General features: G+C 40.4%; 1 protein-coding gene across 1 annotated transcript in view; it reads left to right on the forward strand.

Annotated features, from left to right (window-relative positions):
• LOC125464956 (mannosyl-oligosaccharide 1,2-alpha-mannosidase IA-like) overlaps positions 1 to 25,906 on the forward strand; it is a 137,789-nt gene that overhangs the window by 97,413 nt on the left and 14,470 nt on the right. The window contains exons 9-11 of the mRNA XM_048557924.2: positions 13,083 to 13,302; positions 18,737 to 18,909; positions 25,428 to 25,543. Coding sequence (XP_048413881.1) covers positions 13,083 to 13,302; positions 18,737 to 18,909; positions 25,428 to 25,543 — 509 coding nt within the window. The remainder of the gene's footprint in view (positions 1 to 13,082; positions 13,303 to 18,736; positions 18,910 to 25,427; positions 25,544 to 25,906) is intronic.

The following is a 25,906-nucleotide window of genomic DNA, read 5'->3' on the forward strand; positions in this document are numbered from 1 at the left end:
TAACACGTATTGTGTTTAAAATCATAAACACTAAAGGCTGGAGAAGTGCAGATAGTTTATGTAATTACTCCATCATCTTTCCCTATTACAGCTAGAATCCTCACATTTGCAAGATTTCTCTGAGTTGGGGTGTGGACTAAATGGGCAGAACTGTTAATAAAAATAATGGACAAATTTAGCGATTCATTGAAAAAGAGAGTTATGGTGAATGAATGTAAAGTAGCATGGCCTGATCATGGTTTCAAGCATATAGTTATAAACAGGCTATTTAGTGATTGTGTTCATCAGGCTATTCATTTCTCCCAAGCTTGCACATGCACGCAGTCACACCAGGTTGAATTGAGAAGTAATAAGAGCCACATTAATTCCTGATCCTCAGAGACCCAAGGTTTAATAAATTCAGGCTTCATGCAGAAATGTTAAGGAATAAGCTCCTTGATTAGGCCACAGTTAGAACATTGGACTGGATTTTCCAAGGAGTAATACTCTAGTGCACATTGTTACTCTAGCCCCTTTTTATGAAAGAGCTCTGCATTTCCAAGAGGAGATTCTGCCCCGGGCCTCCCTCAAATGCAGAGCTGTACTTCCATTCTGTCAGCTTTTTTATAGTGCAGAACTGAGGGGAATGCAAACATGTCCCCTTTTTAGAGCTAATGGGAACTGCAGATGCTGGAGAATCCAAGATAACAAAGTGTGAAGCTGGATGAATACAGCAGGCCAAGCAGCATCTCAGGAGCAGTCAGCTGCTGTATTATGAAATTAAGATCCTAACAACAATATTACAGCTGCTGTCAAACTCTAAGTATATGAAGTAAGTCCTGGAAGGATAGAGGTGGAGGTTGTACCAGTTAAGTAGGGTGCCAGATGGATCACAGCCCCCAATCTGAAAATGGTCTGGGATCAGTTTTCGTTGGGGGTGTGTGTACTAAGTGTGGGGCCTGTTTAATGTTTACTCACGTTTTAGACTATGTATTTGATCGTCTAACTTTTCTTAGTAACTATTTTATATAATTTCACTGGAACCCTCCAAAGTCTGTGGTTTAAATGGGGATTTTTGGAGAGCTCCAAGCATAGAAGAATTGCCCAGTGGAAAATTCAATTTCCTGGGCAAATCCATTGGTGTGTGCTATGATGGGGAATTCCACAGGCTTCCCATGTGCAGCTCCCATCTACTCTGGAGTAATGATTGATTTATTGTTGTCCCATGTACCAAGATACAGAAAATGTGTTGTTTTGCATGCTGTACAGGCACATTGTACCATAGAAAATGCATCAGGATAGCAGAACACAGTGCAGAATACAGTTTATAGCCGCAGAGAAGGTGCAGAGAGAAAGAGAGAGAGAGATCAGAATTAACATTTGAGAGGTCTGTTCAAAAGTCTGATAACAGCTGGGAAAAAGCTGTTCTTGAATCTACTCATATGTGCATTCAAATTTTTACATCTTCTGCCCGATCAAAGAGGGTGGGAGAGAGTATAAGCAGGTTGAGAAAGTTCTTTCATTATGTTGGTTGTTTTCCCGAAGCAGCAGGAAGTATAGATGGAGCCAGTGGATGAAGGGTTGATAGACTGTGCTGTGTTCACTACTCTGTGTAGTTTCTCGCCGCCTGGGGAAAATCAGTTGCTATATCACTCTATGATGCAACCAGATAGGATGCTTTCTATGGAGCACCTGTAAAAATTGGTAAGAGTCCTTGTGGACATGCTGAATTTCTTCACCCCCCTGAGGAAGTCGAGATGATGTGCTTTTGTGACCGTTGCTTTGACGTGGGTGGACCAGGACAAATTGTCACTCCAAGGAACTTGACATTCTCAACCATTTCCACCCCAGTGTCATTGATGCAGACAGGGGCATGCCCTCCGCTCAGCTTTCTGAAGTCAGTGACCAGCTTCTTCGTTTTGCTGATGTTGATGGAAAGATTGTCATCTTTACACTCTGCACGAATTGCTGATGCATGAATTGCTGAATCTTTCCTGTATTCTGTCTCATCATTGTTGAAGGTCGGATCTCAAACAGTGCCGGCGTCAGCAAACTTGTAAATGGAGTTGGGGCCGAATTTGGCCACACAGTCATGACTGTATAAGGACTATAGTAGGGGGCTGAGTATGCAACCTTGTGAGGCATCATCGTTGAGGATTATGGTGGAGGAGGTGTTGTTGCCTATTTTTACTGAATGCAATCTATTGGCCAGGAAGTCGACGATCCAATTACAGAGGGGGGAGCTGAGACCTAGGTCTCGGAGTTTAGAGATGAGTTTTTTTGGAGTTATGCTGTTCAGGGAAGAACTGTAATCAACAAGAAGGAGACTGACATAAGTACCCTTCTTATCCAGATGTTTCAGGGTTGAGTCTAGGGTCAGGGAGATGGTGTCTGCTGTGCACCTATTGTGACGGTAGGAGAATTGCAAATGATCAAGTCAGTTTGGTAGACTGGAGTTGAAGTGAGCTATGACTAACCTCTCGAAGCACCTCATAATGATGGAGGTCACTGCCACTGGGCAGTAGTCATTGAGACACGCTGCAAGATTTTTCTATGGTACCAGGACGATGATGGTCTTCTTGAAGCAGCTGGGGACTTCAGACTGTAGGCAGGAGCGGTTAAAGATGCCAGCACATACTCCCACCGGCTGGTCCGCAGAAGATCGGAGTGCACAGCTGGGGGCTCCTCCTGTCCAGTAGCTTTCCATGGGTTCACTGTCACTGTCTTTTTACTCTCTTGCCAGCAGTAAATCTGAGCCATTATGTCTACTTTTGGCTGCATTCTTTAGGTTGGTTGGGAAGGCCATAAAATGGGTAAAATGAAGATTTTCTAAATCAACATGAGAGATTAGAGACATTAATCATGGGGAAATATGAGAGAAAACAGAGGTCTTATCGCTGAAAAGAATGATAAGATAGCCCCAGCCCCTCTTACCATTAGATTGACTGGTTGAGTCACAATGATGTCTCCATTAAGGTCCACGTGTATCCATGTGTAAAATACCTGTCAGGCCTCATGTCATTAGTGTTTAATCTACGCAAATAGATAAGAATCCAGTGGTTAACTACAAGTGTTCATATAGGCTCAGAAAAACAAATTAAAAATTAAACTTCATGGGAAAAGAATGGTATGCACAACATTCAGAATCATTTGTGACTTCTCAGAAATTGATGTTATATGTGTCTATAGGTAATAAGACATAGACAATACCCAGTCTTGGAATATAAGTGGCAACATTTACATCATTCAAATGATGAGCACAGAATATTCCCAACAAGAAAGATTCAGATCATCTTCCCTTGGCGATCAGTGACATTGCCATTGCTGTGATAGGGTTAGGGTTAGGATCACAATCAAGATCCTGAGGGTTATCATTGACGGAGACTGTATTTCATCAATCAATACTATGGTTACAAGAGAAGGTAAAGGCTTGAAAATCTGCAGCAGGTATCTCATTTCCTGACTCTCCAAAGCCTGTCCACTATCAACAAGTAAGGAGTGCGATGGAGTATTCTCCACTTGTTTGGATGAGTAGCTCCAATAACACTTGAGAAGTTCACAGTGAGCTAGGATGAATGCTTGTCAGTGCTTCCTTGATGCTATTAGCCAGGTATCCTGAGAGTTCAAAAGGGTTATTGGAGCGCAATTAGGAACATGGAATTAAAAACACATACAGATCAGCCATAATCTTATTCAATGGCAGTGCTACAAGGAGGCTATCAGTTCATATCTCATATATTTGAATGGCTTCTTTGGCAACACCATCCAACTCTACAGTCTCCATTTCCTAAGGACAAGGGTGGCAGACATGGGAACGTCATCTTCAAGTCTTCCTCCGAGTCACATACCATTCAGACTTGGAACTATATTATTGTTCCTCCATTGTCACTGGGTTGAAATTCTGGAACATCCTTCCTGACAGCATTGTAACTGTGCTGACGTCAGATGGGCTGCAGCAGTTCAAGAAGGCAGCTGCAGCCCATCTGATGTTAGCTCACCACCACATTCTGGAGGGATATTAAGGATGAGCAACAAATATTGCTTTGCCAGAGATGCTCGCATCCCAAAAAAGAACAAACAAATAACTTCAATTAGTACTTTTAACTTCTGTACTGAATGGAGAAAAGTTCAGCTTTTCTACGAGCTTAAATATGCTTTTCCTGAGGTTATTCTGGTAAAACTTTGCTGTAGCCTTTCCAAGGCCTTGATACTTTGATATCCTTCCTTAAAGCATGGTACCCAGAATTGTGCATAATATTCCATCTGAGCTTAATCAAACATTTGAGAGGTCTTGTAGCACGGTGGTAGTGTCCACCCTCTGAATCAGAAGATGTTTCTGGTTTCAAATCTTATCTGTGAACTTGATCATAGAACGTGTGTCGTAAGGCAGCCAAACCAAACTATCAATTTGGAAGCCCTTCTCATCCACAGGTGATAAGAGTGGGAGAATTTCCTGGTCAGCCAGAGACGTGAGGTAGTTGCAGCAAAATTGCAGATTCCTGCCACGAGCAGTCATTGTCCTCAATCTTAGTGACTATGCAACATATACAAATTTACAACCTCTTTGTGGTTCATACACAAGGACTCCAAAGTCAGTCCGAATACCAATATTTACTTGTGTCTTGCCTGGGTGGGAAGCCCTTCGGTGGGTCGGTGTTAACTCGATGGGCTGAAAAATCCACTTGCACACTGGAGAGATTCTATGATGACATCTTAAAGACTGCAAAACATCTCCAGACACTTCACAGGAGGGTTGACAAACTGTTTGATAAGGAAATGATAGTTTAGAAGACCAAGAACTTAAAAGAAATAGCAGGTTAAAGGAAGGAAAGAGGAATAAGGAGGGAGTTCCAAAACTTATGAGTAATCAACAGCTGAAGGCCCAGTTGCCAATTGTGGAATACTTAAAGTTAGGGATGAATGAGAGGCCAGAACTGTGGGAGTGCAGATACCACGAGCATTGTAGGACTGGATGAGTTCATGAAATATAGAGGGCAAGGCTATTTGAAATTGAAAACAAAGATGAGAATTCCAAAAATTGAGGCTATATAGATTATAGCCAATCAATAATTAGCTTTGTTTAAATTTAAGATTCTTGTTTTGGAATTAACCACATCATTCTAAAACATAACTGCTTTATTTTTAAGATTTTATTTCCCAAGTGGGTACTTTACCACGTTAATAACCCTGTCGTATTATACACATGTATACATAATACAACCAGTTAGTTGGCATTGTCTCAAGAAACTATCTTGCATTTATTCCATGAACTTGTCCTCCAAACTACTTTTGCAAATTTGGCTTGTCCTTATAAAGAATAGACTCATTAAAGATTATTATATTACTGTTTCCTGCTCCTCCAGTTTCGTGAAGCAAGCACTGTGATTACTGTTAAAGTGCTTAAAAACACCTTTAAGCGATATTATCTATCCATCATTATTTCTTAGTTCCGCTCATACTGATTCTGTGTCATAATATTCTCAGTTAAGAATATTTCTGTCTAATGCTTTCAACACATTCACATCATGTTATTGTTCTTTTTGTTAGTTTTGTTTTTGAAAATTACGTAATCTGGAATAAAAACAGAAAATACTGAGAGTATGCAGGCCAGACAAAATTAGTGGAAATAAAAACAGTGAGTTTTCATCAGAATGAGTGTTAGTTCCCAACTTTGGTCATCCTGCTGCCACATCTGGCAGCGTGACTCCCGGGTTAAATCCATTTATCCCTTTGTGTTGTTAGTTCATCTTTTGTAACTAATGCCGTTTGTGTTTGGCTATAGTATCTGTAAATTTCCATTTTCTCATGAACAATTGGAGAATTAGATTGAAACTTTGTGAAGTTTTTTTCATCTGTTTAAGTCTTCCTTTTTCACCACCCTCGTGATATAACTTAAACACCTTACCATAATACATCCCGATATGACTGGAGGCCCAGATAAAGTGAGTGAGTATTCCTTTGCTGTGTGTCTGTAGTCTTCTGAGTAATCGAGCAAGTAGCCCACTGTGGCAATCTTTTGGCTGGGTATGGACTTCAGTCCTCGAGATAATTCTGGAGCGGTGTCCCGGATTCATGAGCTTCAAGGTGAAGCCCGGTGTGGTCTGCAGTAAAGGCCTGGTGTTGTCTAGACGTCAGGTACCTTCTGAACTTCTTATTTGTTTAGTTTTCTAATTTATTTCTATGATATGTAATGCTAGACTTTTTAGTTCATTATTTTTCTTTTTTTTTCTTTCCTAAGAATTAGTACTTAAGAAGCTGTAACAAGGTGTCTTTTACATCAGGTGATGCCGTAGTTGGCAACTTGTAAACTTTTCACTATTCATTTGAGTATGTGTGACAATGAAGCTGATTCTAATTCTAACTTTAATTACAAGAAATCTAAAATTAAGATAGCCTATCCTAATCTTTCCGTGCCAGAATGGGCTGAATTTTATGGAGCATCATAGTCTCCTCCCCAATCCTCTTCCCATAGCTGAAAGTTTGGGGAACCTGCCAACAATCTTGACAGCTGTTGCAACAGAAGTGGTGTTGATGATTGATTTAGACAAAACATCTGCCTGTATCTGTAGGACTCTCTCCTTGGAGAGCTGTTGGTTAATCTGAAGGCTAGCAAACTGTTCTCCCAACATCACCAGCCAGGAGCAGTGTTGGGACTAACCGTTTTGACCCGGAGGAGTCCAGTGAAGTCCAGTTAGCAGTTTCAGAAAGATGGGTGCGGGCTGAGTTCAGGAGGTTAGGAAGTGAGTAATAAAGTGGTAGAGCTTGTGCCAAGGCTTGAGGATCCACAAATGAGATCCTGCCTACCCTCCGAACCCAGTCCATACAAAAAAATGCTGCAGGACTGCATTTCCCTGCCTTTTTTAACGTACTGGATGAGACCTTTCGAGTGGCCATTAATCAGGCATTTGAGGGCATCAATAGACTTGGGGATTGACAGGACACTTGACACCTCCCTGACTGCTATAAAATTTCAGAGGCAGATAAGTGGCCTGCTGGATTATGTGTGCTCCTCCACCTTCATGTATGCTAATGGGGTTGGGGAGGGCGGTTATAATTTCAAACTTGCCAAGATATCTAAATATATCTTTCTTCCTCCTTTGTGCAAGAATGCTTTTTAAAAATTTGTTCACGGCATGTGGGAATCGCTGACATGGGCAGCATTTATTGCCTGTCCCAAATTGCCTAGAGGATAGTTGCTGTAAATCTGGAGTCACATGTATGCTAGATCAGGTAAGGATAGCAGATGCCTTTCCCAAGTGGATATTAGTGAACCAGCTGAGTTTTTACAACAATTGACAGTGATTATGTGTCAACGTTAGGCCAGATCGTTATTCCACGTTTTATTATATTCAAATTTCACCTTTGCCACGGTGGAATTCAAACCAAAGCTCCTGGAACATTGGCTCGGGGTTCTGAATTGATTGTTTAGTGACATTACCATTATGTCACTATCTCCCCAAAGTGTTAGTCTTCAGTAGATGTGGCTGCGCATGTTTTACAAAAGGAACGTGGGACAGAAGTGGCCCTTGTTTGCCATTAAAAGGAGCCACTGACGCTCAGCGGGAAGTTGCTGTGGGTATTCCAGTATCATCTCTTAACTGCAACTGGTGCAGTTCATAATGGAGAAAAGTAGAGGTCTTGCAACTGCTATTGTTGTGAAAAATAGCAGCCACAGCAAGGTTGTTCCTGCCATTGACGTATTGGACTCTGAACCTTTATGTTCACTGCTCAGCAAGCTGAATTGCCTAATGACAAACATTGGATTCTGGAAGCAAATATTTAGGCTTTCTTTCATCTAGAACCCACTGCCATCAGGAGTCTATGTTTTCATAAAGTCAGAGGCACCAATTAATCCCAGGCTGATTATGAAGTGAAGGGGTTGTCATAGACTTACTGAAGATTTTTAGCTAAGTGCAGATTCCAGTAGAACTTCCAAAGCATGTTCATAAATGAGAGCCACAGTAGAGACGCAGTTAATTGCCACACATTCCCAATGATAACCCTAAGAATTCTCATGAATGAATTTCTTTATATGAGTAATGATGAGTTTTGGGCTTCAAGGCTTTAACAGTCATGAGCAACATTCTCCCATGCTTCTGTTCGGAAGGTAGCGTGTATTCACCAATAAGTCATCCTCTTTGAATCATGTGGGTGCCACATTATTTACATGATCTAATTACTGACCACACATGCATTGTTTATGAGCGGATGTGTGAAACAGCAAGCAAATGATGCCAAGACTGGTATCGAGAAAAAGCTGGAAAAGCTCAGCAGGTCTGGCAGCATTTGTGGAGAGCAATCTGAGGAAGGGCCACTCAACACAAAATGTGAACTCTGACTTCTCTCCACAGATGCTACTAGAACTGCTGAACATTTCCAGCAATTTCTGTTTTGTCTCTGATTTACAGCATCTGCAGTTCTTTTGGGTTTTAATTGGTATTTAGCAAATTTGATGCTATGTATTGTGTGGCTGGCCTTGTTCAATGTTACTTTGTTCCTTTACTCCTCATGATGCTATCATTGTAAGGAAAAAGTTTTTCCTTAGTTCTTATCCTCAGCGTCATCCTCCTAATCTTCATTATTCTCTGCCCCCAGTTGCTGCAATTAATTTTCAAGAATGGACAGGATAAGTTAAGAATGGGTGAGCAAAAGGCCCAAGGAGTTAGAGAAGGATATGAAAGATTCAGTATTGTTTTGTTTCATAGTAATACCACAGTGGCTGCCTATAACTACACCTACTAACCTGTACTGTTCTGATGATCTCTCCATTTCTCATTACTTAAATAGAGTGTCTTCCCACCTGCTGTTTGTAAAGGATGAGTTTTCTGATTATTGAATCATACAGCACGAAGTATAGTTCTGTTTATTATGTCTGCCCTGCTTGTTTGAAAGAGTGATCCAGTTAGTCCCATTCCAGTACCCTTTCTTGATGTTCTTGCCAATTATTCAGTCAAGTATTCATAAAATTCATTTTCAAAAGTTGTTACTGATTCAGCTACTTCTTCAGGTAGTATACTCACTCCTTGTTATACATGGATTTGCTGCCTGTGGTGTTTTGTTTTTGACGGATTGACCCAACTAGACCCATTCTTTTTTTACCATAATTGACAGGTCCCAACAGATTCTTTGCAGTAGATTGAGAATTTCTACAATCACGCTCTGTGTTTTTGTGCTACCTGTGGGAGGTCTGTGCACCTATCCCCCATGGTTAATGAGGATTTGGTGAATTTCAGATTAACAACTTGCAAAAAAAAATTCTCCTTATGTTGCCTCTGATTCCTTAGCCAGTTAATTCAAACCTATTCTCCTCCTGTTATTGATCACTCTGCCAGTAGAAGCAGATTCTTCTTACTTTCACCACTGAAGCTCCTCATGATATTGAGCACCTCAGTTAAATCTCTCCTTGACTTCCTGTGCTATACGAGAAGAACCCCACCTTTTCAAGTCTCTTGGAAGTACTGAATAATTGAAGTACTACATCTCATTTCAATAAATCTGCTCCACACCTTCTCTAAGGCCATCACATTGTTTCTAAAATGTGATGCTCTGCATTATACAGTTCCCTAGATGGGGCCTAACCAGTAATTTATACTTGTTTATTTAACATAACTTCTTTGCCTTTGTTATATGCCTTAGTTTGGATCTTGTATGTCATTTTAACAGCCCTTTGAAATTGTCCACTTGAAAAAGATTTGTGTACATACTCTACTTTAACTATTTTTTTCTTACCAATATGCATCAATTCACAATTCTCTGCATTAATTTGTATCCATGCTTCCAGGAATTTTCGTGCTTGTCTCTGCCTAGCCTGCACCAGGATCTTGGTGTCGTCCCGAAGCCGTGGTTGTACTAACTTGTCTATGCTTTCCTCAAGTAGCAGTTGCAGTTAACCATGGTCTTTCTTCACAAATGTTGTTATTCCACATGCTTTCCTAATCCTAGAATGTACTTTATTTATGAAAGGAGAAAGAAAACAATACTCAAACAATGACTGTGGTAGGAAACCACTGGTTTCACCCTCCAGCTAGTGAGACCTCAGTTAACAGCTAATCTGTTTTCTAAGATAACAAAGTGTGGGGCTGGATGAGCACAGCAGGCCAAGCAGCATCTTAGGAGCACAAAAGATGCTGCTTGGACTGCTGTGTTCATCTAGCCCCACACTTTGTTATCTTGGATTCTCCAGCATCTGCAGTTCCCATTATCTCTAATCTGTTTTCTACTCTTATTATCAACTTCCTGTCCTATGATCTTACATTTCCTTCATTCCATGAGCCTTAACCTTATCAACAAGTCTCCTAATGGAACCTTTTCAAACATCTTATGAAAATCTAAATGAACAGTAGCCAATGTATGTATTTTATCCATGAGTTCTGTTAAATTAAGTTCTTAGCAAAAATTAAATTCACAGTGCTGCCCTGAACAGGATTGTATAATTCCTAGGTGTAGATCAATTTTATTATGACTCTCACTTCCAGAAGTTCACCAAATATATATGTTTCTTTCTTCATTACAGTTTTACTCCCACACAACAGTTACATTTTTTTTTTCATTTGTGGGATGTGGGCATTGCTGACTGGCCAGCATTAATATTCATATCTAGTTGCCCATGAGAACGTTGTGGTGAGCTGCCTTCTAGAACCACTGCAGTCCACTTTTTGTGGGTTGACCCACAATGCCATTAGGGAGAGAATTCCAGGATTTTGACCCAGTGAAGGAATGGCAGAATATTTCCAAGTCAGGATGGTGAGTGGCTCAGAATGGAACTTGAAGTGGTGGTGTGCCTGTACATCTGCTACCCTTGCCCTTCTGGATGGAAGTGGTTATGGGTTTAGAACATAGAACATAGAACAGTACAGCACAGAACAGGCCCTTCAGCCCACAATGTTGTGCCGACCATTGATCCTCATGTATGCACCCTCAAATTTCTGTGACCATATACATGTCCAGCAGTCTCTTAAATGACCCCAATGACCTTGCTTCCACAACTGCTGCTGGCAACGCATTCCATGCTCTCACAACTCTCTGCGTAAAGAACCTGCCTCTGACATCCCCTCTATACTTTCCGCCAACCAGCTTAAAACTATGACTCCTCGTGCTAGCCATTTCTGCCCTGGGAAATAGTCTCTGGCTATCAACTCTATCTATGCCTCTCATTATCTTGTATCTTGTTTGGAAGGTGTCATCTGCAAGTCTTTGGTGAATATCTGTAATGCACCTTGTAGATGGTACACTGTTGCTACTGAGTGTCGGTGGTGGAAGGAGTGGATGCTTGTGGATGAAATGCCAATCAAGTGGGCTACTTTGACCTGGATGGTGTCAAGCTTCTTGAGTATTATTGGATCTGAGCTCATACAAGGAAGTGGTATATATATATGGAACGGGCTGGAATGTTGTCAGGGCCTGTAGTCTTTGCAACATCTTGTATCTCCAACTATTTCTTGATGACATGTGAAGTGAATTGAATTGGCTAAAGACTGCTATCTGTAATGCTGGGGATCACTGGAGGAGGCCAAGATGGATCATCCTCATGGCATTTCTGGCTGAAGGCTACTGTGTAAGATATAAAATGTTTCATGCCTATTTTTTGCTGAAATGAAGTGATAATGGGCTTTTATTTATTCCAAGAAAATATTAAGAACGTAACAATCATTTAGTAATTGTCTTAATGAACATTGGAACTTGAGGTTAGTTGGCTTGCTGAGCTGGTTTGTTGTTTTGCAGGCGTTTTGTTACCATGCTTGACAACATTCTCAGTGCAGCCTCCAATGAAGCGTTGGTCTGTTTACCCGCCTGGTTTTTAAACTCTGAGGTCCGTTGAGATGAATTGCCTCACCTCCGATTTTCCTTCTTAGTAGAATGTATATGGGCTTGAGTTCAATGTGTTTATTAATAGCATGCTTCATGCAGTGCCATGCTTCCAGGAATTTTCGTGCTTGTCTCTGCCTAGCCTGCACCAGGATCTTGGTGTCGTCCCTAAGCCGTGGTTCTCCTCATCTGTGTGGATTGAGATGAGTGAGTATTGGTCATGTCTTTTTGTAGCCAGTCGGTGTTCATGTACTCTTGTTATTAGTTTCCTTCCTGTTTGTCCGATGTAGTGTTTCTTGCAGTCTCTGCAGGGGATTTTGTAGGTGACATTGGTCCTGTCCATGGCAGGGAGTGGGTCTTTAGTTCGGGTGAGCAGTTGTCGTAGGGTTGACGTGGCTTGTGTGCCGCTCTGATGCCCAGCGGTCGTAGGAGTCTTGTGGTTAGCTCCAACGTGTTCCTGATGTAGAGTAGTGTGATGAGTGTGTTGGGACGTGTAGAATCTTCCTGATGCCGTTCTTGTAGGCATTTTGAACAGCATCAGAAAGATTCTACACGCCCCAACACACTACCCTACATCAGGAACACGTTGAAACTCACCAAAAGACTCCTATGACTGCTGGGCATCAGAGCGGCGCATCAGAGCGGCACACAAGCTCACGTCAACCCTACGACAAGTGTTCACCCGAACTAAAGACCCACTTCCCGCCATGGACCGGACCAACGTCATCTACAAAATCCCCTGCAGAGACTGCGAGAAACACTACATTGGACAAACAGGAAGGAAACTAACAACAAGAGTACATGCACACCTGGCTACAAAAGACATGATCAAAACTCACTCATCTCAATCCACATGGACAAGGAGAACCACGGCTTCGACTGGGACAACACCAAGATCCTGGTGCAGGCTAGGCAGAGACAAGCACGAGAATTCCTGGAAGCATGGCACTCCATGAAGCACGCTATTAATAAACACATTGAACTCGACCCCATATACATTCTCCTACAAAGGAGAACTGAAGGTGAGTCAATCAATCTCAATGGACCCCAGAGTTTAAAAACCAGGTGGGAAAACACACTGACAATTCATTGGAGGCTGCACTGAGGACGGCAATGAAACAACTGCAAAACAATAAGCCAGCTCGGCGAGCCAACCAACCTCAAACATCCACAACCCGAGCTATAGATCTACACCAAAACCTTAGAACATTGGAACTTCATCTAATGTCTGAATAAATAACAGAATTCTACATAATGCCACATAAACTAAGATGTTCTGTCTTTCTGTGCACCCACAGGCTATAGAGACAAATCTAGTGAGAAAATCTGCCAGTGGTTTGACCTATATTGCAGAATGGAGGGGTGGAATACTAGACCATAAGATGGGTCACCTAGCCTGTTTTTCTGGAGGGATGCTAGCAATGGGAGCTGATGATGCACCAGCAGATTTGTCTAAACATTACATGGAGTTAGCAGCAGAAATCACCGTCACCTGCCATGAGTCATACAGACGTTCAGGTAAGAGACATATTCCTGAAAATTGCACTGCAAATAGATTAACAGATATGTTAATATTTAATAACTTTAGATGCTTTTGTCAAATTGTGAGTGAAGGAGTTTCTTATAAACCCATCACTACAACTGTTGAGAACTGTTTAGTGCTTCTCATGATTTTTTCTCATATTACACTGTAACTTTGTAAAAATGGATTATCATTGTGTATAATCTGCCAACACATATGTGTAAAACATTGTTAGTCCCTGAGCTTTGTGCAGTTGGTGGAATAGTAACATAATTTAATTTATACTGTCAGTCATGTTTTGTTAGAACTTAATTTTTCCCTGTGGTTTTCATTCATACCTTTCTAGAAATGCATTGAATTGTCTCCTAACCCATGGAAATGCACAGTTTACAACACATCAAGTCATGTGCTTCAGTTATTTTCTGTTATTGTTTAGACTTCACACAAAACACATCGCATTTTAATTACCTCATCCCCCCCTATTCCCATGTATCTCTCTTAATTTCTGTTTCATTTATTTATCAATCTTGTGTTTAAATATGTCTGTGTTATCATCTTCCATCTCTCCATGTGGCAGCAATTTCCACAATTTCTGAACTCTTTCATAACAGTCCTCCCAAACTCTTTGCTGCTCCATTCTAGGCTCACTCACGAATGGAAGCAATTTCTTCACATCCATCCAAGTAAACCCTTCATAATTTTAAAAGCATTTATCTCCTCCAAGGCTTTCCTCTTCTGGAGTTAATAACCCCATCCTGCTTAACATTTCTGATTGTTATTTACCATTATGGTCCCACCGATGTTCATACCAAACAAGTCCCAGAGTGATATCAAATTAAAATTTTTATAGTTGTTTACTATGGTGGTTCAGCATTGAAAAAGTTTAACAAGATAGTTCAGAAAGATATTGGCACAAACAGCAAAATGATCTGTTTACTAGCAATTTCCTTTGTAAATGCTCAATCCCAATAATCTGTTACTCTTTACCCTTTAATTTGTTACTTAATTATTCTTCCCAGGTTTGATGGCCTAGAGACTGCTTTCCAGTTTTAATACCACTTCTTATTTCCGACAGCTGAAAAACTCTACACAAACTATATAGTTTAGAGCCTTCACAAACTTAAAGACCTTTGTTCTTGGGTGAAAATGTGCTTCTGACCCAAACCAAAACCATTAATGGCCACTGTGTAAAACTGCATCAATTACCAGCACAAGTAGCTAAGTAGGTAGTCACATGCTTTCTTGGAAATAATATATTTAGGTTACTTTTCCAAATGACTTTCAGACCTCTTTTTAAAAAAAAGTCACCTTCACAAAACTGGGGTACATCCAAAGTGCTGCCACTGTGCTCAGGGAGCGTAGGGAGTGAATGCTTAAAGTATCAAATGGGGTCCCAGTCAAGAGGGATCAAATTGTCCTGAATTGTTGAGCTTCTTGAATGTTGCTGGAGTTGCTACTCATCCAGTTAAGTGGAGAATATTCTATCACACTTTGTCTTGAGCTTTATTGAAAGTGAGTGAGTCGGTAAGTGAATTGCCAACCAGTCCAGCATCTGATCATTGGTAACCCACGAATGTTAATGGTGATGGATTCCGCAGTGGTAATGCTGCTGGATTTAAGGGGAAATAATTAGGTTATCTCATTGCCTGACAGTTGTGTGGTGTGATTTTTTACTTACCACCTATCAGTCAAGAGTCTTCCTGCATCTGAACACAGAATGCTTCTAAATCTGAGGTACAAAGGAAAACTGGCCAAAAATATAAAGGAGGATAGTAAAAGTTTTTTTAGATATGTAAAAAGAAAAAAAATGGTTAAGACTAAAATTGGGCCCTTGAAGTCTGAAACGGGTGAATTTATTATGGGGAACAAGGAAATGGCAGAAGAGTTGAATAGGTACTTTGGATCTGTTTTCACTGGGGAAGACACAAGCAATCTCCCAAATGCAATAGTGGCTGAAGGACCTAGGGTAATGGACGAACTGAAGGGAATTTATATTAGGCAGGAAATGGTGTTGGATAGACTGTTAGGACTGAAGGCTGATAAGTCCCCGGGACCTGAATCCCAGGGTACTTAATGAGGTGGCTCTAGAAATCGTGGACGCATTGGTAATCATTTTCCAATGTTCTATAGATTCAGGATCAGTTCCTGTGGATTGGAGGGTGGCTAATGTTGTCCCACTTTTCAAGAAAGGAGGGAGAGAGAAAACAGGAAATTATAGACCGTTAGCCTGACGTCAGTGGTGGGAAAGATGCTGGAGTCAATTATAAAAGATGAAATTACGATTCATTTGGATAGCAGTAACAGGATAGGTCAGAGTCAGCATGGATTAACGAAGGGGAAATCATGCTTGACTAATCTTCTGGAATTTTTTTGAGGATGTATCTGTGAAGATGGACAAGGGAGAACCAGTGGATGTAGTGTACCTGGACTTTCAAAAAGCCTTTGATAAAGTCCCGCATAGGAGATTGGTGAGCAAAATTAGGGCACATGGTATTGGGGGCAAAATACTGAGTTGGATTGAAAATTGGCTGGCTGACAGGAAGCAAAGAGCTATGATAAACGGGTCCCTTTTGGAATGGCAGGCGTTGACCAGTGGGGTACTACAAGGTTCGGTGCTGGGACCGCAGCTGTTTACAATATACATTAATGATATAGACGAAGGCATTAAAAGTAATATTAGCAAATTTGCTGATGACACAAAGTTTGGTGGCAGTGTGAAATGTGAGGAGGATGTTATGAGAATACAGGGTGACTTGGACAGGCTAGATGAGTGGACGGATAGATGACAGATGCAGTTTAATGTGGATAAATGTGTGGTTATCCACTTTGGTGGCAAGAACAGGAAGACAGATTACTATCTCAATGGAGTCAAGTTAGGTAAAGGGGAAGTACAACGAGATCTAGGTGTTCTTGTACATCAGTCAATGAAAGCATGCATGCAGGTATATTAGGCAGTGAAGAAAGCTAATAGCATGCTGGCCTTCATAACAAGAGGAGTTGAGTATAGGAGCAAAGAGGTCTTTCTGCAGCTGTACAGGGCCCTGGTGAGACCGCACCTGGAGTATTGTGTGCAGTTTTGGTCTCCAAATTTGAGGAAGGACATTCTTGCTATTAAGGGAGTGCAGCGTAGGTTCACAAGGTCAATTCCCGGAATGGCGAGACTATCATATGTTGAAAGGAAGCATGTTTCCACTGCACCAGAGGACACAGTTTAAAAATAAGGGGTAGGCCATTTAGAGTTGTGGAAAAACTTCTTCACCCATAGATTGGTGGATATATAGAATGCGCTGCCCCAGAAGGCAGTGGAGGCCAACTCTCTGGATACTTTCAAGAAAGAGCTGGATAGAGCTCTTAAAGATAGTGTGGATAAGGCAGGAACAGGATACTGATTGTGGATGATCAGCCATGATCATAATGAATGGTGGTGCTGGCTCGAAGGGCTGAATGGCCTACTCCAGCACCTCTTGTCTATTTGTATTATCTGAACAGTCCTAAATGGCACTGAACACTTTAGAGTCATCAGTGAATTTTGCCACATATGGTCATTGATGAATTTGCTGAATATGACTGGGCCTTGGATACTACTCCTGCAGCTTGCCCTGGAGCTCAGATGTCTGGCCTTCAACAACCACAGCCATCTTCCTTTGTGCTAGATATGACTCCAAACAGTGGAGAGTATGCCACCTGATTTACATTGACTTCAGTTTTCTTAAGGCATTTTGATTTAGCCAAATGCTGGTTCACATTTGCCTCATCCCTTAAGTTCAGATGTTTTGACCAAGGCTGAGTTGAAGTCTAGAACCATGTAGGCCTGGCGGAACCCAAACTGAGCATTAGTGACCATGTTGTTGCTGTGTCAATTATAGGTTTTGTTTTGTTGATGATCAAGAGTGTACTGAAAGATGGTAAATGGCCATCTTTGGATGAATTTCATCTGTTGTGTGCAGGACATACATTGTTTTCCACATGTCAGTGTTGTAACTGTACTGGAACAACTGAGGATGTGACTAATGTGAAGCATGGATCCCTACAGAATACTGTCTCTAACGTCTGAGAAGTTTCTTTTAATTCCTGCCCTGTGTTTTCTGCTTTCAGCCATCTTTCAATCCCCTGACTTCAAATTTCTTGCCTTTTGTCAAGAGTCTCTTAATGACAGGTTCATGCTTTGGCCCTATGGCTTTGGATGATTGCAGGTACTTTGGAGCACTAGAAATTTCGCTACATAATTTTCAGTTTTTTCATCCCATTTTATGACTGAACAATGGATGAGTCCAGGGTTCAATTTATATTTAAAAGCAAAGTACTGCAGATGCTGGAGATCTGAAATAAAAAAACATCTGTAGAAACTTAGTAGGTCTTGTTGCAACTATGCAGAGGAGAGTCATTTTGGACAAAAAATATTAACTGTTTTTTGCTCCACATTTGCTTCCAGACCCGCTTAGTTTTGCCACCATTTTCAGTTTTTATTCCAGTTGATGGTCCATTGTTTCTGGAGGTTGGAAGTTAAAGGAGCATGTACAAAAATGCACCATAACAATCTGAATGTCAAAAATACATGTTTGCCGTGCTGCGTGATTGAAAAATACTGAGATATTATTTTGTCAAAAAATGTGACATGTGGAAAGATTTAAATTCTTTTTGAAGAAATATTCCCTGAAGTGTGACTTTTTGCAAGATTCACAGAACAAGCTGTCGGCTTGGCCTCAGTGAGAGGTGCCTCTGGAACAGGCAAGCCATGCAAAAATCTTGCTGTATGCAAAATGAGTGGTGCAGTTGATGCTGTTCCTATGTCAGATTTTTCTCAGTGCCCTGTCTTTTTCTCCATCTGACCCCAAATTCCACAGCTAAATACAGTTCATATGAATTGTTGAACATTGTATACCCTGGAACTTCTGGGGAGAATGCAGCTCGTCCCCACTTAACAAAGCTGCACTACTTATCAGTAAAATGGGTTCACTCATTCACTTGCTCATAGAATTGACTTTGTGCCAACGTCAAGATTTTCTTCACTCCACTTCTCTCCACTTGCTTAAAGGTTATAGACAATTAACTTTATTCATAATTTGCTAATAGCTGAAATAAAGGTCCCTCTCCATATGTATATACTTACCTCTAAGTTGCACATCCTCTTAATTTGAAATTGAAGGCCAGAAATTCTGCTTCCCCTGTGATAGAACTTTTTGCATAGAAGATGCATTTATAGCTATATTTAGTAATTCATAAAGGCTAGTGCAGAAACTGCTCAGTCTCAGTTAGTGCAGTCATTGCAAAATCAAACTTCTATGTTACATCAGAAGCAGAATTTCACACCATTCTTTATTAGCTAGAATTACAGAAATAGACTGAAATGATTCTGAAATTAATTTTAAATAAGATTTTCAATTGAATACTTTCTCCTTTTGAATATACAAATATTTATTGATTTTTTAGCGACAAGACTTGGTCCTGAAGCATTTCGCTTTGATGGTGGTGCAGATGCTGTTGCTACAAGAATGAATGATAAGTATTACATTCTGCGACCTGAAGTGGTTGAAACCTACATGCACATGTGGAGATTTACCCATGACCCCAGATATAGAGAATGGGGCTGGGAGGCAGTGCAGGTATGTGAAAACTGTTCATGATTTTATAGTACATATGCCCTTTTAAGACTTATTTGATAATACAGGGATGTAGTTTAAATAGAAACATAATTTTAGGGGACTGCTTCTTTTAGTTGGACTGTTACTCATCACCTTGGAACCAGAGTATCTATCCCAGCGGCTTATTTTCCCACTCCTATGCTGTCATTATGAGAGTTCACCAAGGATGCATCCTCATCTCTCTCCTCTTACTTAAAATACTGACCTTTATCAGCAGCTACAAATTCAGGTGTTGCATAGATATCTTCATGTGTTTGATGGTGTCAGTCATTTCATGCGTATGAGGTCTTAGTTTTGTGCAATTTGGTTGCAACATAATCCTTGTGAATCTGAACCTGAACAATTGACATTAGATTTGATACCAAATATAAACTGCTGTATTTCGTAGTAAAGTGCACATGCAAAGCAATTGTTATAATCACATTTACTTTGTCCCATCAATACAACTTGACTGCATTATTGACAGAAAAATAATGAATATGGTATACTACTTTACTTGAGAAGAGTGATGATACAAAATATGCCTATTGATCTCAGAATCCCATGCCTTTGACTTCTGTGGACTGAAAAGGCTTCAAAATACTGCCACAAAAAACAATTGAGGCTAGAACATTGAGTATTTTCAAGGAGTTGAACATAGTTCTAGAGCTCAAGGGATCAAAGGATGTGGAGAGAAAGTGGGAATAGGGCAATGAATTGAATGATCAACAATGGTCATGTTGAATGGCGGAACAGGGTCGAAGGGTGAATGGCCCACTCTTCCTATTTTATGTTTAAAATGGCAAAATAAATCTCTTAGCTTGAAAAATCTGTGAATTATAGCAAAGGCAATCTGAGCTAAAATTACAATCTTACCAAAGGACAATGAAACCAGTCAGCCAGGACTCCTGCATAGCATGAGAGGGCCCTTGTCTATTTGCTTTACACCATTATAAAAATCTTGATATGTTGGAAGGGAAACTGCTCCACAGTTATTAAGACCAAAAGTATAACTTCTGCAGGAATGGACAATAAAAATAGGCTGCCATTTCAGAGGGCTATTTTGGCAGAAAGAGCCAATGGAATCATTGATGCAAAACTGAACACAGGCTTGGAAGGATCTCGTTCTCTCAAAAAGAAAGAAGATACCTTGATCATCAGCACTGATATGGAAAGAAACATAAGAGAACCAAAAACACAAAAGATAACTGCAATATTCAATACTAATGACAGTCCAAGAAACCAATTAACTAACTAACCATGGATCCTCAGCACTGTTAAAACCTCACACCTCAAGGACACCAAAGGACACTAAACTGTGTATTCTTTCTATCTTCCTTTATATTGGAACTATCTTCTTTTAACTTTGCATCTGTATATTTGATGTCATTGTCTTTATTATTTCCCTCGGGGTTATCAGGTGATAAATTTGTTCTTTCTTTAAAGAAAGCCCTGTGATTTACTCCTTTTTTCTTTTAGTGCAAGTTGGTGAAATACGTTTTGATTGAAGAAAGATATGTGCTGAAAAAAATTTAAATTCTTGTTACAACCCAGAAAGTTGAAAAGTGGGATGCTGATTCACCCATTCTTACCTGGTTGTAACAATGGACTATTTTGTCTGACTTGGTGTTAATTTCCTAACTGTTTTCTCCTACATTCTCACAACTGTTTGGTATCTACTCCCCACATGTTCTTTTTTTAACACCTTTCTTATCTCAACAGGAAGTTGAGACTTGCTTCCTGATTCCTTCCCTTGGTTTGGCCAGAAGAATTACTCAAACAAAACTACTACTCTATCTTAATTTTGAAAGAAAATTCATGGGAAGTTGAATAAAAAGAGACATTTTTATCTCCCACTCAATCTGGAGCCCCAAGATCTGTTTTTTCCAAATCATCCTGGGTAACAATACAGGTATTCAAGTTCAAGTGTAACATTGCGCTGTAGAAAATTGCATTATGGGGAAATCACTATAGAAAGTAGCTATACCTATGCGGCAGAAAGTTTGCATTATCCGAACAGAGCGTCCACCGTTCATCGATCACATTACAGCCAATCCACATTAATGAAATATGCATTACACCAGAAACACCTGTATCAATATCTGGCTTCATTATGTATACAGCAAATAACTGCATAGTATGACCTTTCTTTATAAGTTTACATATGTTTGCTCATTTAAAACTTAAGACTTTTAATTGGTCTTTTCTTTTATAAATCCTGTCTATGGAGGATAGTCAAAGTACTCTGTAATGTGACAGTGACACAATGGGGTGAGTTTCATATGTTTTCAGGTGACATCCACACCTTTTTCTTCACCGTCTTTCTCAATTCCTGCACTGCTTCTTTGGCATCCATTTTCGGATGAGCTGGAGTTAGCTTAGCTAAGCTAAGCAGTAGAACAATAAAAGCCATCACCTTTGGCCAGCATCATATGCCTGGGTCCTTACTACTGACACCATTCCTCCATGTACCCCTCCTCTCGTGTTGTTGCTAAAATCATCCCTGTGTAAGATACTCTCCTACATATATTCACAGCCATTCACTCAACTTTATCATCTCCCAATGGTTTTCCACTCTTGTGAGTTTCTGTTATTGACAAGACTAGTATTGATCAGTTTATTGTGTGGCTAGCGTTCACATTTCCATACCTTTCCTAATTCTCACTCACTTCTGTTTCTGCAACAGTTATCCTCCAAATTACTCACAGACGCAGTCTCAAACTCCAAGCTATTTTGCATTAATTACTTTCTTCATATTGCATAAATGCTCAACATACAGAGGAATGACTCTGGAGAAGGACTCTTAGATTCTAGAAAAGAACATCTGAAGGAAAGAGTGGAACAGGTCAAAACCCAGAAGCAACCAACTAAATAAGCTTGTTGAGATGACATTGGGCACTCTTGTTGTAACACACTGAACCTCAATATTTACCCTGTCAAATTCAGAGCAACAGAGTACTATGTGCCTTTCTGACAAAGCCTTTCACGTACACATCTCGTTGACAGTGGAGTTCAATAATGCATATCTTAACTGGAATCCCTCTTGGCTTTCTCTCCTCTCAAACGTCATTCTACCAGCTGATGGAAAAACCACAAGTTGGTTGAAAACATCCATGCTACATCTCAATTACCACTTCACGATGACCTGTTCAAGCTACTTACTGACCACATTGTCTAACTGCACCACATATGAAGCTTCCTTCCTGAGCAAGATCTACCAGCAAACGTCTTTTGGATCAAGGAATGGGAAACATGAGAAGTTAGTAACAAGTTTCTTGTGACAAACCCACTTGTCAAATGGAGGCTTTGAACTGCCATGGCAAGACTGGCCCTTGCTAAACTGGTTTAGCACAGGCAGGGCCCCTTCATAGCCTGTCTCTGCTGCTGGGGCCTTGGTACAAACCCTGTAAGCTTGTGGAGTGGTACAAACAGTGCTGCACACTACTAAGGAAATTTCCCATGATTGTCTCAATGGCTGACTCGTCACTGTAAACTTAACACATGAGTAGGTTACTGTTTGGCTTTGAAGATTTGCATTCACTAGGTAAAAGTAAATTTGCTCAACCATTCTCAAACTTGCACAGTTGATGTCCTTTTGACGTAAACCATAGTCTCTTGTCTATTAGGTACATGTGAATACACATCTTTATTCCCTGAACTCCAAGAGGAATAAAGTTGAGCATATTTGTTGAATGTCTGCTTAACCATCCATTGCCAGATCTGGTCAGACCACCTCAAGCTCTACCGAGCTTCATTCTCATTTTTCCTCTGGCTGACTCCATACTGGGATAATTCTGGAGGGCAAAAATAACTATTAACTGCATTCTACAACTGTTGCTTCATGCTGCTTGCACTTACTTGTAACAAGTGGAAGGAGCTTGTGAATTCCTTTGTCTGCAAGATAGTGACCATGGGATCAATTGGCTCCTCTTCCAATTGTTCGTTAAATCGAATCTCCTCAAACCCTACCTGCAAGAAAAGCTTTTGTAATCTAGGAGACTGACAAATTAATCTCAAGATTCAATTTCCACTAAAAGCCTTTTCATATGCCCTTTCTTGCAGGGCCCCTTTTTAGCTAATATTAGAAGTAGTCTGTTTGTCATTTTCAGTTTTCTTCCACAGAAATCCTATATTTAACTCCTATTTCACCAATCCAATTTCTTAATTCCAAAATATATTGTTGCCTTTTCCCTGGGAGTTCCATCAGTCCCTGAAGCATAACGATAAGGTAAAATAAAGGACTGACATCAGAGACTACTCTCGACTTACAGTGCTGGACCCCTGACTGAAGGGTGTTTCCCTTGACTTGACTGAGGACACTACTCCCCTTGGACTTTGAGACATGGCTGCTTGGTTGAAGCACATACAATGTGCAGTTTGCCGTGTACTTGGCTGTCACATGTTGCAGGTGTGACATCGATTTGGAAAATGACATATAGCAACATATCCACATCCTTGACTGATAATTTCTACAACCATGATAAACTGCCAGACTTCATCTGTGCTAAAAGGCAACTTGAAACAACTACTATGAGCATTTAAAGTATGGCTGGGGGCGACCAAAGCACAAAAATGTAAGGCAAAGTGGAGGAGGGGGGTGGGGTGGTATATTGAGGAGGGGTGAGGGTAGTCCCTAAGATGTTGGTGCTTGTTGTCAAAGATGGAGATCCAGAGGAACAAGTGGTGATTCACTCCATCTCTCTACCCGATGATTGTCTGAGACTGAACAAGACTACTTGCAGCCTTGGTGTTATATCTGACCCAGAGATGGAGTCACTAGGTAACCATTCTGACTTTCATGTCAGGAACTGTTACTGTCTAGTTTCTATCCAGCTCATGGAAGAATAGGAAACTGCATGTTAATAAGGTACTATTAGGTAATACTTAGGTGTTAATGCATGCTAATGTGTGTAAGTAGGCCTCTTGTTGCTCATTGACAAGAATCTCATTTTGGTATCCAACACATGGTCAAAAAATGGGATTTCTTTCTCTTGATGTCAAGAAGCCCTTTATTGACCATCAGATGTGATTTGCCCAACTTTCTTGCTGATGCCCTTGTTCTTCAGTTCCTGGGAAGATTCCACCCAGTTGTATTTATATGTGTTTACATAGGGGATTTGTGGAAGTCCTATGAAATTTCAGTGCTTAATCAGTAAACTTAATGCACTAACTATATAATCTGTCTGTTACAACTTTGCATTTTATAAGCACTTTTAGTGTAATAATGACTTCATAAGCTATATTTGACAAGATATAATATCTGTGTCACTTAGGGAGACATTATGTCAGATGATCAATAGCTTGATCATAAAGATAGGATTTGAGGAGTGTCTGTTTCAGTGGGTTGAAGAGATTACAGAATAGGGAGGGACAGTGGCATGGAGAGATTTAAAACAAGAGTGAGGATTTTTAAATCAAGAATTGCCAGACTAGGAGCCAATGTAGGTCAGTAAGCAGATGTGAATGGAACTCCGTACATGCTAACTCATAGGCAGCAGTGTTTTGTATGATTTTCACATTTAGAAAGGCTAAAATGTATAAGACCAGTTGTCTATTAATTAATCAAATATTGAGGTAACAAAGGCATAAATGAGGGTTTGAGCAGCAAATGAGCTGAGGCAAGGATGAAATCAGGCAGTACTACACACCTGGAAATGGGGACTCGTAGTGAAGGTGTGAATCAATGGCCAGAAGCTCATCTTTGGATCAGATATAATACCAAGATTGTGAACAGTGTTATTTAATCACAGGCAGTCATCAGTTAGAGAGATGGAATTGCTAGCTCAGAATTGGAATTTGGAGTGAAGACCAAAAACAATGGTTTCAGTCTCCCCAATATTTAATGTAAGCAATCTGATAATTTAGCCAAAAGGTGAGGGTGAGTTAGATGTCATCACTGTGCATGCGTTAGCCAGCCCTCTACTTTTGGGTGATGTCACCAAGATGTAGCACGTAGCTGAGAAAATTGGAGGGGGTTAAAGATTGACTTTTCTGGGGCACCAAAAGTATGGCCGCAGCAGCAGGAAGAGAAACATCATTGCAAGTGAGACTCTGACTTCAGTCGGATAGATGAGAATGGAACCAGATGAAAACATTCCAGTGAGTTGGTTGACATTGGAAAGGGAGGGTGGTGCGATCAACCATGTCAAAAGCCCTAGATAAATTAAGAAGGATGACATGAGTTAATTCAAGATATTTGTAAGAGCCATTTTGGTATTGTAACAAGGATGCATATCTAATTGGCAGGATCCAAACAAAGATTTCCGGGAAAATAGGCAAGAAATAACTGTTAATAATACTGGCTAAGATGGGAACTGGAAGGGAAATTTCTGTCGTATTGTGGGAATGGGTCAAAGGAGCACAAGGTATGTCTAATGGACAAGATTAGCTTGAAGAGTCCATAGGAGGGAAATTCTCGTCTGTATTCTGAGGTAAGACAGAGTAGAGTTTTGAAGAAGAGCAACAAGCTAAATTTAGCCCCAATTTTTTTATTTGCACAGGCTCTGGAGCAGTACTGTCGAGTAGATGCAGGATTTTCTGGGCTAAGAGATGTGTACAGCACCTTGCCACATCATGATGATGTCCAGCAGAGCTTTTTTCTTGCAGAGACATTAAAGTAAGTATTAAAGCAAAATTTTAAAAATGCTCAATTAAAAGCAAAATACTGGAAATCTGAAACAAACAGAAAAAGCTGGAAAAACTCAGCAGGTCCAGCAGCATCTGTGGACGGAGCAACAGAGTTAATATTTCAAATTCGATAGAACTGCCCTTCAGAAGAAGTCGTAACAGACTCAAAACAATAACTCTGTTTATTTCTACATAGATGCTGCCAGATCTGCTGAGTTTCTCGAGTACTTTTTGATATTTATTGCTCCTGATATATTCAGATAAGCTGCATGGAGTACTAAAACAATTGGTTGGGTTTTATGCACCTCCACCAGCAGGTTTCAAGGTGAGGAGGGCATGTTAATCCTCTGGT

The sequence above is a fragment of the Stegostoma tigrinum genome, chromosome 24 (assembly GCF_030684315.1).
Source record: "Stegostoma tigrinum isolate sSteTig4 chromosome 24, sSteTig4.hap1, whole genome shotgun sequence".
Lineage (NCBI taxonomy): Eukaryota > Metazoa > Chordata > Chondrichthyes > Orectolobiformes > Stegostomatidae > Stegostoma > Stegostoma tigrinum.